Here is a 14,087-nt window from a genome sequence, read left to right as displayed (position 1 = left end):
CATTCATTTTGCTTTGTGTTTATGAATTAAATTAAATATTGAGTGCAGTAGTTCCTTCAGAAAAAAAAAACATTTCCGTAACATACAAAAAAACAGTAGTGCACCAAGTTGGGCTAGTTGGTTGAAATTCATGTTGGAAAGATTTTAACTGCGCTAGAAACATACGTGTTGTCTTTTTCGTCCTCCTTTGTCCCTGTTTCTAGCGCAGTTAAAATCTTTCCAATACAAAAAACACCTATTTTCTCCATGGTAGGGAAAGAGTTAAGATCTCTTAGGCGTAGCTAAAGAGAGTCCTGAGGACTCATAACATGAATGTCATGACATGTAAGTCATGAAACAGCCGCCCACGTCTTGGTGCTCTCATGGTCGTTTCATTAACGTCGTACCGACACCCTATAAAAGTTTGTGGCAATAAAACGAAAAGCCGGACTGCTAACCTCTACCCTGTCAATCGTGCAGCGGACCTTCTTCGAGTGGCCTGAACCAACTTGGAAGCGAAGATGGCGACTCCATCACGCACATAATCGATGACACAGAGGATGGCATTGACAACGCCGCCTTCGAGCAGGAGAGCGACGACGGCTGTGTCATCGTAGATGGCAAGCGCGCTGTGACGCTCCAGGACTTCGGCAAGTTCGCCGACTCCAACCGGGCTCAAAGCCCCGCAGGATCCCGGGCCGGTTCTGTGGCAGCTAAGAGACGCGTTCTCGGCTCTAGCATCGGATTCAACGTGAAGGACGTCACCATCGACATGCACAGTGACTCGTCCAAGTGGTGACATCTTTTGCTGCACGAGGATCGGTGTTTCAGGAACTGTGTCGTTGGGGCGCAGCACACGAGATAAGTCGCCCGCCACATGTGCAGTGTGCGTAGGTGCTGCCTAGTCGAACAACGCTGCGAACATGCGAATGATTTTGTGCGCGATCGCGCCACAAGGTGCGAGTAGATTTGGGGCTTTTGTTGTGCCTCGAAGCAAAGCTTTATTTCTGCGTGCTGCGTTGCCGAGATATCTCTTCCGGTACGTTTTACGTGGACAAGAGAAAGACTAGAGAAATAGTTCGCTTCGTTTCTTGGCGAAATGAAATGAGTCACTTAGGACATTCAATAGTCTGAAACAATTCTTGCATGGTGTGACTTAATATTGAACATCGGCGTGTCTGTTCGATCCTATATAGCAAGCGCGTAGAGTTATGATCACTTGAATTGCCGGCGACCATCAAGCTTCTTTCTTCTTTTCTTCAGATGCCGAAAGTATAATAGCTCATCCTGAGAATAATCACCCTATCAAAAGTGCCATTTTCCCCCAAAAGCTTCATATGATTTAAAACATTGTTGTAGAGGCGTAAGTACCCGCTTAAAGCAATTGCTGTAAATGAGGCCACATGCCAAGAATGGAACATTCGCCGTTCTTGAGTGTCTTAAATGTTCAAGTATGACAGGCGCTGACTGCCTTTGAGAATGAAAACCTGGGAATTCAGCTACAGTTTAGCTAGCTTCCAGTTCATCGGTTGCTCACAGTTGTTTGGGCAGCAGTGATAAACTATACTGCCTTGAGTACAAGGTACTATAAGGTACGTTTTAGTGCCAAACGCTCTTGCTGAAAGGTGCATTTAGCACCTTTGTGCTAAATGATCACAAATGATCAATGTTTGATTTGAAATGGAAATATTTAGACAACTCAAAAGAAAGTTGACTAAACTATTGTATGAGATCTTTGTCATTCTTTGGAAGATCACTGCGTGAACCCTAGCGTGGACTTCATACATTTACTTTCCATGCAAAGCGGCTTTCTAGACACAAGTTATGAGGCCATATCCGCCAAAAATTGTACAAGTGTCCGGAAAATCGCGCGTCTTTCTTGCAGGTGAATGCTAACGGCACTTGCTAACGGGCATATATCATTTGTCATTTTATGCATATGCTAACGGGCATATGTATAAAATGACAAGTTTGCAATGGAGCAGCTCAAAACGATCACTTCTTAGATTTAACAAGTTGAAAGGCTCTTTATTATTTTGGATGTGAAGCTTGCGGATAGGTTGGTAATGTTGAGTAGCTCTGCTAGATTTGAGTAAATGAAAGGTTCGATGCACATTTTCCCATTTTCCCACCTGCCCAATCGTAAGGAAACTTGAAACAATGCTGATGTGATGATCTTTCAAGAGATTATTGCTCTGATTAATGATGCCTCCTAATATGTAAACCATTAATGTTTTAGAAACACTTACAAACTCAACTTTGTTACAGCACAGCAAAGGAACAGCTTTGTGTAAGTTCGCCGCCGCTTTGTCCTCCTTTTTTTTCTTTTGTAGTTTTTGCAAGGTATGGTTGCTTGCCTACAAGGAAGTTGTACAGTTTCACGTTGTTCGTGGAAGTGACCCGTACTTTCATTTAAATTTGAAGCATCATTGCAGTGTTTCAATTTCCATTCCTCATATCCATTTTCATTGTTCTGTTACATTTTGGTAGTAATTACATGGTATTTTTTATCGTGTGTTGTGTAAGCAACCATGGTTTGTGCGTGTATGTTATTTATTGCTGGCATTCGAGGGCCCGTCTTCACTTGACGCCCGTTGTTTACGAGGTAAACATATTGTTATGTAAAAAATGGCCGCCAGAATTAGTGTGTGATAAATGACTCTAGTCTCCATTGTGTTTGAGATACCCTTGTCATAGAGGAAAACCCAGCGGTATTACGAGTGATCACACTTGCGCTAAACGAGCCATGCTTTGTTGCTATACTAAAAAGGAAGCGCCATGCTGTCAGTCGCCGTAGGACATGCTCCGCCTCTGACAACAAATAGCGGCTGTTGTTGCTGAACCTTTCTTCTGGAATGCGCGGTCCGTCTAGAAGCAATCGAGCTGGTTACCAGAAGCTGGTACATATGCCGCCACCAAGGCAATTCTGCCGCCTTGCAAACAAGGTTCTGCATAGGACGGTTTTTTTCTCGCAAATGATGTCGTTGAGTAGTTTTTCCTTGAATGCGGAAGCGAGTGTGACAAGGGTATTGGTTTTTCAACCTTTACGACTGTGGTCGCGTTTTGTTTTGGATGTCATTTTTGCATGTTTTCTGTTAATTGTCAATAAAGTTCCAACGATGTTTTAATATGCTGCGTGCTTAAGGCCGAGTTTGTTTTTCTACCTAACGCTTATGTCAGTGACACAGCGCACCCTTGCACGGTTGGCGCATGACAGTTAATATGATTCCTGGTAATTGGTGGCATTTACGCAGGAGTACAAAACAATAGACGGACAGCACATTCGCGTTCTTTCATACCAACTTCAGCTTTCTGAGACGTAATCAAAGGCAGCGTGACGTGCCACATTGAAAGCACTGCTCTTCATACACGAGCTATGCCGAGCAACGTGAATGTAAAGCAGAAATTTTTCTTCACCTAATTCGTTCGCATGAAAGACTCGGCGCAAAAAAGGACGAACATGCGAGACGGCAGAAACAGGACAATCTCCGCTAACTAGTCCGTTTTGCGAAAAAACAATGCAAGAATTTCTGTGACCCAATACGCGAGCCAGTCCTTATGCGTTACATCGTGACAATATATTCCACACATTGCATGGATATCGCAGCTCAGAAAGATAATAACATGCCTATACGCATCGCTATCACATTCATAATTAATTAATTTTCTAGAATATGCTTCCACCAATGAAAGCACCTGTCAACGTGTTCTTGCTCTTTCCAAGGTTTGCGAGCTCCCCAAATAGTGTTCTATACCCAGGTGCAGTGTGCAGTAACACGAATAAATATGCCGCACCCCTAAAGAGAACAAATTGTTTTATAACCCACAAATCCAGTTCTTCTATACGAAGAGAAACGTTCCTACCAAGAATGGTATATTCCGATAGAAGGACAGCACATTCGCGTTCTTTCATACCAACTTGAGCTTTCTGAGACGTAATCAAAGGCAGCGTGACGTGCCACATTGAAAGCACTGCTCTTCATACACGAGCTATGCCGAGCAACGTGAATGTAAAGCAGAAATTTTTCTTCACTTAATTCGTTCACATGAAAGACTCGGCGCAAAAAAGGACGAACATGCGAGACGGCAGAAACAGGACAATCTCCGCTAACTAGTCCGTTTTGCGAAAAAACAATGCAAGAATTTCTGTGACCCAATACGCGAGCCAGTCCTTATGCGTTACATCGTGACAATATATTGCACACATTGCATGGATATCGCAGCTCAGAAAGATAATAACATGCCTATACGCATCGCTATCACATTCATAATTAATTAATTTTCTAGAATATGCTCCCACCAATGAAAGCACCTGTCAACGTGTTCTTGCTCTTTCCAAGGTTTGCGAGCTCCCCAAATAGTGTTCTATACCCAGGTGCAGTGTGCAGTAACACGAATAAATATGCCGCACCCCTAAAGAGAACAAATTGTTTTATAACCCACAAATCCAGTTCTTCTATACGAAGAGAAACGTTCCTACCAAGAATGGTATATTCCGATAGAAGGACAGCACATTCGCGTTCTTTCATACCAACTGGAGCTTTCTGAGACGTAATCAAAGGCAGCGTGACGTGCCACATTGAAAGCACTGCTCTTCATACACGAGCTATGCCGAGCAACGTGAATGTAAAGCAGAAATTTTTCTTCGCTTAATTCGTTCACATGAAAGACTCGGCGCAAAAAAGGACGAACATGCGAGACGGCAGAAACAGGACAATCTCCGCTAACTAGTCCGTTTTGCGAAAAAACAATGCAAGAATTTCTGTGACCCAATACGCGAGCCAGTCCTTATGCGTTACATCGTGACAATATATTGCACACATTGCATGGATATCGCAGCTCAGAAAGATAATAACATGCCTATACGCATCGCTATCACATTCATAATTAATTAATTTTCTAGAATATGCTCCCACCAATGAAAGCACCTGTCAACGTGTTCTTGCTCTTTCCAAGGTTTGCGAGCTCCCCAAATAGTGTTCTATACCCAGGTGCAGTGTGCAGTAACACGAATAAATATGCCGCACACCTATAGAGAACAAATTGTTTTATAACCCACAAATCCAGTTCTTCTATACGAAGAGAAACGTTCCTACCAAGAATGGTATATTCCGATAGAAGGACAGCACATTCGCGTTCTTTCATACCAACTTGAGCTTTCTGAGACGTAATCAAAGGCAGCGTGACGTGCCACATTGAAAGCACTGCTCTTCATACACGAGCTATGCCGAGCAACGTGAATGTAAAGCAGAAATTTTTCTTCACCTAATTCGTTCGCATGAAAGACTCGGCGCAAAAAAGGACGAACATGCGAGACGGCAGAAACAGGACAATCTCCGCTAACTAGTCCGTTTTGCGAAAAAACAATGCAAGAATTTCTGTGACCCAATACGCGAGCCAGCCCTTATGCGTTACATCGTGACAATATATTGCACACATTGCATGGATATCGCAGCTCAGAAAGATAATAACATGCCTATACGCATCGCTATCACATTCATAATTAATTAATTTTCTAGAATATGCTCCCACCAATGAAAGCACCTGTCAACGTGTTCTTGCTCTTTCCAAGGTTTGCGAGCTCCCCAAATAGTGTTCTATACCCAGGTGCAGTGTGCAGTAACACGAATAAATATGCCGCACACCTATAGAGAACAAATTGTTTTATAACCCACAAATCCAGTTCTTCTATACGAAGAGAAACGTTCCTACCAAGAATGGTATATTCCGATAGAAGGACAGCACATTCGCGTTCTTTCATACTAACTTGAGCTTTCTGAGACGTAATCAAAGGCAGCGTGACGTGCCACATTGAAAGCACTGCTCTTCATACACGAGCTATGCCGAGCAACGTGAATGTAAAGCAGAAATTTTTCTTCACCTAATTCGTTCGCATGAAAGACTCGGCGCAAAAAAGGACGAACATGCGAGACGGCAGAAACAGGACAATCTCCGCTAACTAGTCCGTTTTGCGAAAAAACAATGCAAGAATTTCTGTGACCCAATACGCGAGCCAGTCCTTATGCGTTACATCGTGACAATATATTGCACACATTGCATGGATATCGCAGCTCAGAAAGATAATAACATGCCTATACGCATCGCTATCACATTCATAATTAATTAATTTTCTAGAATATGCTCCCACCAATGAAAGCACCTGTCAACGTGTTCTTGCTCTTTCCAAGGTTTGCGAGCTCCCCAAATAGTGTTCTATACCCAGGTGCAGTGTGCAGTAACACGAATAAATATGCCGCACACCTATAGAGAACAAATTGTTTTATAACCCACAAATCCAGTTCTTCTATACGAAGAGAAACGTTCCTACCAAGAGTGGTATATTCTGATAGAAGGACAGCACATTCGCGTTCTTTCATACTAACTTGAGCTTTCTGAGACGTAATCAAAGGCAGCGTGACGTGCCACATTGAAAGCACTGCTCTTCATACACGAGCTATGCCGAGCAACGTGAATGTAAAGCAGAAATTTTTCTTCACCTAATTCGTTCGCATGAAAGACTCGGCGCAAAAAAGGACGAACATGCGAGACGGCAGAAACAGGACAATCTCCGCTAACTAGTCCGTTTTGCGAAAAAACAATGCAAGAATTTCTGTGACCCAATACGCGAGCCAGTCCTTATGCGTTACATCGTGACAATATATTGCACACATTGCATGGATATCGCTGCTCAGAAAGATAATAACATGCCTATACGCATCGCTATCACATTCATAATTAATTAATTTTCTAGAATATGCTTCCACCAATGAAAGCACCTGTCAACGTGTTCTTGCTCTTTCCAAGGTTTGCGAGCTCCCCAAATAGTGTTCTATACCTAATCAATCCTAATCAACACGGCTTTCAGAAAGGCATGTCCTGCGAGACTCAACTAGCTCTGTTCGTTAATGACATAAGCTCACATCTTGATCAAAACGTACCTGTAGATGCCCTCTTCCTAGATTTCCAAAAGGCATTCGACAAGGTTCCTCATGAACGACTCTTCCTGAAGCTATCGCGTCTAAATCTTAACCCTCTTGTTCTCCAATGGGTACGCAACTTTCTGACTAACCGTCAACAGTTCGTTTTCGCTAACCAATGCTCGTCTAATCTATCACCCGTTATCTCCGGTGTGCCGCAAGGCACGGTCCTAGGACCACTACTCTTCTTAATATACATTAACGACTTACCGAAAGGTTGTTCTTCGAAAATTCGTTTGTTCGCTGATGATTGCGTAATATATCGTCCTATTACTAATGACGCTGATTCTCGTTCACTCCAGTCCGACCTTAACATCATTGAAACATGGTGTAATAACTGGCTAATGTCTCTCAACGTCAAGAAAACGTCGCTACTTACTTTCCACCGTCGCCAATCATTTATTTCAGCTAAATACGCTATCGCTGGTGCTGAAATATGTGCCGTCACCTCTTATAAGTACCTAGGTGTTAACCTATCCAGTAACCTCGGTTGGTCTTCACACATTTGCAACATTAGCAATGATACCAATCGTGTTCTATGTTACCTGCGCCGTAATCTTCGTCTCGTACCCCCTTCAGTAAAACTACTAGCATATTTAACATTTGTTAGACCCAAACTGGAATACGCATGCTCAGTGTGGGACCCATACCAATGTAGCCTGGCGACAGCATTAGAATCTATACAGAATCGCGCAGCAAGGTTCATTCACTCCGACTACTCTTACCACACTAGCGTCACTAAACTTAAGTCATCTCTGAACCTTCCAACCCTCGAGCACCGCCGCAAAACAGCAAAGCTATGTCTCTTCTACAAGTTTTATCACTCGCTGCCTCACCAGATCGACATCATACCTGCGCATCGAACCTCATTCCGTCATAGCCATTCAAAGGCTGTCTATCCCCCCCCCCCAGCTCGCACCGCCGCTCATCTAAACTCTTTCTTCGTACAGACAGCGAAGGACTGGAATCGACTACCTGCCGAAGCGGTGCACCAATCCAAACATTCATCGTTCAAGGCATTCATCGAAAATGTAACCTACTAGATATGCCCACCCCTCATGTAAAACCCCGAAAGGGGTGTTTGAGGTACAAATAAATAAATAAATAAATAAATAAATATTCCATGTGATACTATTGGATATGCGAGCTATGGGGTTGCGTTAGTGTGGACTGCCTTTGGAGAACAGACTTGTTAGTGGCAGCTGCCTTGTTTGCTTCATCTGAGTAATAACCGATTCTTGCGCCGAAACTTACATCGAGAAGCAGCAGAGGTTGGAAAAGTAGCTAGTGGAAATAAAAAAAAATTTGCTCATGCATAGCTTGAGCAGGCTTGCATTTTGGACTCACAACATGGTGACGAGAAAAGCGGGCAGCAGCGACAAAACATTTAATGACGCGCACAGCGCATGGTGACAGCTGAGGCGCGCCATGCAGACAGACAAGAAATCGTGATGCTTCAAACGAGAGCTTCTGGAACGGAAATAGTGCGCTGTGAGAAATCTCTAAAAACACAACTGCAACCTTAAATATTTTTGTGTTTTGTTTAGGAACGGTAAGTCACTTGTCATTCAGCTAACACCTTGTGGTGTGTACAATTAGACCAGACTAAGTATTTTGTTACTGGCACCCTGTATAAGTGTTATACCTCTGATACCATAATCATGCGCCATCATCAAACATGCGCAAGTAATCTTTATTTTATTTGCAAAGTTACTGCGGGCCTAATATTGGCCCGATAAGGAGGGGCTACACAATACAAATAAGAGTAGAGTACAACAGCAGTAAGGGACGACTTCAACTGCGAGGAGGCTTTGTTTCTAAGAAAGGGTTTCCTCTGTAGCTTCGTGCTGCAATTCAGGTGGATTCTTTTTCACCTGCAGTGAAACATAACAACAAAGCGAGAAATGCAACATATTACGATGACCGGCTGCAACCAATCAAACAGGTTCAACCAATAAAACTTGTAATAAATGATGTAGCTGCAGTTCTTGCTCACATTTACAATTTGCGTATTTCGACAAGCATAGAGTAAAAAACTCACCGCATATCCACGAAGTGAATGATGATGAGTGGGCGAAGCACCGGGGGATCATTCGGGTAAACCACAGCTACGGACGAGAGAGAAGGAGAGCGCGCGTCGGGAACGAGCGCCCTTGTGCACCGCAGCGCCCCTAGCTACGGACGAGAGAGAAAGAGAGCGCGCGTCGGGAACGAGCGCCCTTGTGCACCGCAGCGCCATTAGCTACGGACGAGAGAGAAAGAGAGCGCGCGTCGGGAACGAACGCCCTTGTGCACCGCAGTGCCCCTAGCTTCGGACGAGAGAGAAAGAGAGCGCGCGTCGGGAACGAGCGCCCTTGTGCACCGCAGCGCCCCTAGCTACGGACGAGAGAGAAAGAGAGCGCGCGTCGGGAACGAACGCCCTTGTGCACCGCAGCGCCCCTAGCTACGGACGAGAGAGAAAGAGAGCGCGCGTCGGGAACGAACGCCCTTGTGCACCGCAGTGCCCCTAGCTTCGGACGAGAGAGAAAGAGAGCGCGCGTCGGGAACGAGCGCCCTTGTGCACCGCAGCGCCCCTAGCTACGGACGAGAGAGAAAGAGAGCGCGCGTCGGGAACGAACGCCCTTGTGCACCGCAGCGCCCCTAGCTACGGACGAGAGAGAAAGAGAGCGCGCGTCGGGAACGAGCGCCCTTGTGCACCGCAGTGCCCCTAGCTTCGGACGAGAGAGAAAGAGAGCGCGCGTCGGGAACGAGCGCCCTTGTGCACCGCAGCGCCCCTAGCTACGGACGAGAGAGAAAGAGAGCGCGCGTCGGGAACGAAGCGCCCTTGTGCACCGCAGTGCCCCTAGCTTCGGACGAGAGAGAAAGAGAGCGCGCGTCGGGAACGACGCCCTTGTGCACCGCAGTGCCCCTAGCTTACGGACGAGAGAGAAAGAGAGCGCGCGTCGGGAACGAACGCCCTTGTGCACCGCAGTGCCCCTAGCTACGGACGAGAGAGAAAGAGAGCGCGCGTCGGGAACGAACGCCCTTGTGCACCGCAGTGCCCCTAGCTACGGACGAGAGAGAAAGAGAGCGCGCGTCGGGAACGAGCGCCCTTGTGCACCGCAGTGCCCCTAGCTACGGACGAGAGAGAAAGAGAGCGCGCGTCGGGAACGAACGCCCTTGTGCACCGCAGTGCCCCTAGCTACGGACGAGAGAGAAAGAGAGCGCGCGTCGGGAACGAGCGCCCTTGTGCACCGCAGCGCCCCTAGCTACGGACGAGAGAGAAAGAGAGCGCGCGTCGGGAACGAACGCCCTTGTGCACCGCAGTGCCCCTAGCTTCGGACGAGAGAGAAAGAGAGCGCGCGTCGGGAACGAACGCCCTTGTGCACCGCAGTGCCCCTAGCTACGGACGAGAGAGAAAGAGAGCGCGCGTCGGGAACGAACGCCCTTGTGCACCGCAGTGCCCCTAGCTACGGACGAGAGAGAAAGAGAGCGCGCGTGGAACGAGCGCCCTTGTGCACCGCAGCGCCCCTAGCTTCGGACGAGAGAGAAAGAGAGCGCGCGTCGGGAACGAGCGCCCTTGTGCACCGCAGCGCCCCTAGCTACGGACGAGAGAGAAAGAGAGCGCGCGTCGGGAACGAACGCCCTTGTGCACCGCAGTGCCCCTAGCTTCGGACGAGAGAGAAAGAGAGCGCGCGTCGGGAACGAACGCCCTTGTGCACCGCAGCGCCCCTAGCTACGGACGAGAGAGAAAGAGAGCGCGCGTCGGGAACGAACGCCCTTGTGCACCGCAGCGCCCCTAGCTACGGACGAGAGAGAAAGAGAGCGCGCGTCGGGAACGAACGCCCTTGTGCACCGCAGTGCCCCTAGCTTCGGACGAGAGAGAAAGAGAGCGCGCGTCGGGAACGAGCGCCCTTGTGCACCGCAGCGCCCCTAGCTACGGACGAGAGAGAAAGAGAGCGCGCGTCGGGAACGAGCGCCCTTGTGCACCGCAGCGCCCCTAGCTACGGACGAGAGAGAAAGAGAGCGCGCGTCGGGAACGAACGCCCTTGTGCACCGCAGTGCCCCTAGCTTCGGACGAGAGAGAAAGAGAGCGCGCGTCGGGAACGAGCGCCCTTGTGCACCGCAGCGCCCCTAGCTACGGACGAGAGAGAAAGAGAGCGCGCGTCGGGAACGAGCGCCCTTGTGCACCGCAGCGCCCCTAGCTACGGACGAGAGAGAAAGAGAGCGCGCGTCGGGAACGAGCGCCCTTGTGCACCGCAGCGCCCTAGCTTCGGACGAGAGAGAAAGAGAGCGCGCGTCGGGAACGAGCGCCCTTGTGCACCGCAGTGCCCCTAGCTACGGACGAGAGAGAAAGAGAGCGCGCGTCGGGAACGAGCGCCCTTGTGCACCGCAGTGCCCCTAGCTACGGACGAGAGAGAAAGAGAGCGCGCGTCGGGAACGAAGCGCCCTTGTGCACCGCAGTGCCCCTAGCTACGGACGAGAGAGAAAGAGAGCGCGCGTCGGGAACGAACGCCCTTGTGCACCGCAGTGCCCCTAGCTACGGACGAGAGAGAAAGAGAGCGCGCGTCGGGAACGAACGCCCTTGTGCACCGCAGTGCCCCTAGCTTCGGACGAGAGAGAAAGAGAGCGCGCGTCGGGAACGAGCGCCCTTGTGCACCGCAGCGCCCCTAGCTACGGACGAGAGAGAAAGAGAGCGCGCGTCGGGAACGAACGCCCTTGTGCACCGCAGCGCCCCTAGCTACGGACGAGAGAGAAAGAGAGCGCGCGTCGGGAACGAACGCCCTTGTGCACCGCAGTGCCCTAGCTTCGGACGAGAGAGAAAGAGAGCGCGCGTCGGGAACGAGCGCCCTTGTGCACCGCAGTGCCCCTAGCTACGGACGAGAGAGAAAGAGAGCGCGCGTCGGGAACGAACGCCCTTGTGCACCGCAGTGCCCCTAGCTACGGACGAGAGAGAAAGAGAGCGCGCGTCGGGAACGAGCGCCCTTGTGCACCGCAGTGCCCCTAGCTTCGGACGAGAGAGAAAGAGAGCGCGCGTCGGGAACGAGCGCCCTTGTGCACCGCAGTGCCCCTAGCTTCGGACGAGAGAGAAAGAGAGCGCGCGTCGGGAACGAGCGCCCTTGTGCACCGCAGCTGCCCCTAGCTTCGGACGAGAGAGAAAGAGAGCGCGCGTCGGGAACGAGCGCCCTTGTGCACCGCAGCGCCCCTAGCTACGGACGAGAGAGAAAGAGAGCGCGCGTCGGGAACGAACGCCCTTGTGCACCGCAGTGCCCCTAGCTACGGACGAGAGAGAAAGAGAGCGCGCGTCGGGAACGAGCGCCCTTGTGCACCGCAGCGCCCCTAGCTACGGACGAGAGAGAAAGAGAGCGCGCGTCGGGAACGAGCGCCCTTGTGCACCGCAGCGCCCCTAGCTACGGACGAGAGAGAAAGAGAGCGCGCGTCGGGAACGAACGCCCTTGTGCACCGCAGTGCCCCTAGCTACGGACGAGAGAGAAAGAGAGCGCGCGTCGGGAACGAGCGCCCTTGTGCACCGCAGCGCCCCTAGCTACGGACGAGAGAGAAAGAGAGCGCGCGTCGGGAACGAGCGCCCTTGTGCACCGCAGCGCCCCTAGCTACGGACGAGAGAGAAAGAGAGCGCGCGTCGGGAACGAGCGCCCTTGTGCACCGCAGTGCCCCTAGCTTCGGACGAGAGAGAAAGAGAGCGCGCGTCGGGAACGAGCGCCCTTGTGCACCGCAGCGCCCCTAGCTACGGACGAGAGAGAAAGAGAGCGCGCGTCGGGAACGAACGCCCTTGTGCACCGCAGTGCCCCTAGCTTCGGACGAGAGAGAAAGAGAGCGCGCGTCGGGAACGAAGCGCCCTTGTGCACCGCAGCTGCCCCTAGCTACGGACGAGAGAGAAAGAGAGCGCGCGTCGGGAACGAGCGCCCTTGTGCACCGCAGCGCCCCTAGCTACGGACGAGAGAGAAAGAGAGCGCGCGTCGGGAACGAGCGCCCTTGTGCACCGCAGTGCCCCTAGCTACGGACGAGAGAGAAAGAGAGCGCGCGTCGGGAACGAACGCCCTTGTGCACCGCAGCGCCCCTAGCTACGGACGAGAGAGAAAGAGAGCGCGCGTCGGGAACGAGCGCCCTTGTGCACCGCAGCGCCCCTAGCTCCGGACGAGAGAGAAAGAGAGCGCGCGTCGGGAACGAGCGCCCTTGTGCACCGCAGCGCCCCTAGCTTACGGACGAGAGAGAAAGAGAGCGCGCGTCGGGAACGAAGCGCCCTTGTGCACCGCAGCGCCCCTAGCTACGGACGAGAGAGAAAGAGAGCGCGCGTCGGGAACGAACGCCCTTGTGCACCGCAGTGCCCCTAGCTTCGGACGAGAGAGAAAGAGAGCGCGCGTCGGGAACGAACGCCCTTGTGCACCGCAGCGCCCCTAGCTACGGACGAGAGAGAAAGAGAGCGCGCGTCGGGAACGACGCCCTTGTGCACCGCAGTGCCCCTAGCTACGGACGAGAGAGAAAGAGAGCGCGCGTCGGGAACGACGCCCTTGTGCACCGCAGTGCCCCTAGCTACGGACGAGAGAGAAAGAGAGCGCGCGTCGGGAACGAACGCCCTTGTGCACCGCAGTGCCCCTAGCTACGGACGAGAGAGAAAGAGAGCGCGCGTCGGGAACGAACGCCCTTGTGCACCGCAGCTGCCCCTAGCTACGGACGAGAGAGAAAGAGAGCGCGCGTCGGGAACGAGCGCCCTTGTGCACCGCAGTGCCCCTAGCTTACGGACGAGAGAGAAAGAGAGCGCGCGTCGGGAACGAACGCCCTTGTGCACCGCAGTGCCCCTAGCTTACGGACGAGAGAGAAAGAGAGCGCGCGTCGGGAACGAACGCCCTTGTGCACCGCAGTGCCCCTAGCTACGGACGAGAGAGAAAGAGAGCGCGCGTCGGGAACGAGCGCCCTTGTGCACCGCAGCGCCCCTAGCTACGGACGAGAGAGAAAGAGAGCGCGCGTCGGGAACGAACGCCCTTGTGCACCGCAGTGCCCCTAGCTACGGACGAGAGAGAAAGAGAGCGCGCGTCGGGAACGAACGCCCTTGTGCACCGCAGCTGCCCCTAGCTACGGACGAGAGAGAAAGAGAGCGCGCGTCGGGAACGAACGCCCTTGTGCACCGCAGCG

General features: G+C 51.1%; 1 protein-coding gene across 2 annotated transcripts in view; it reads left to right on the top strand.

Annotated features, from left to right (window-relative positions):
• The window catches only part of LOC119441293 (dual oxidase maturation factor 1), a 181,541-nt gene extending 178,429 nt beyond the window's left edge, over positions 1-3,112 (top strand). For both annotated transcript variants that reach the window (XM_049661124.1, XM_037705916.2), the window contains one exon: positions 460-3,112. In XM_049661124.1, the coding sequence (XP_049517081.1) occupies positions 460-778 (319 nt within the window). In that variant the 3' untranslated portion in view covers positions 779-3,112. The remainder of the gene's footprint in view (positions 1-459) is intronic.
• The last annotated feature ends 10,975 nt before the right edge of the window (positions 3,113-14,087 follow it).

Source organism: Dermacentor silvarum, chromosome 2 (assembly GCF_013339745.2).
Source record: "Dermacentor silvarum isolate Dsil-2018 chromosome 2, BIME_Dsil_1.4, whole genome shotgun sequence".
NCBI classification, from domain to species: Eukaryota; Metazoa; Arthropoda; class Arachnida; order Ixodida; family Ixodidae; genus Dermacentor; species Dermacentor silvarum.
This window is presented reverse-complemented; position numbering and strand designations above follow the sequence as displayed.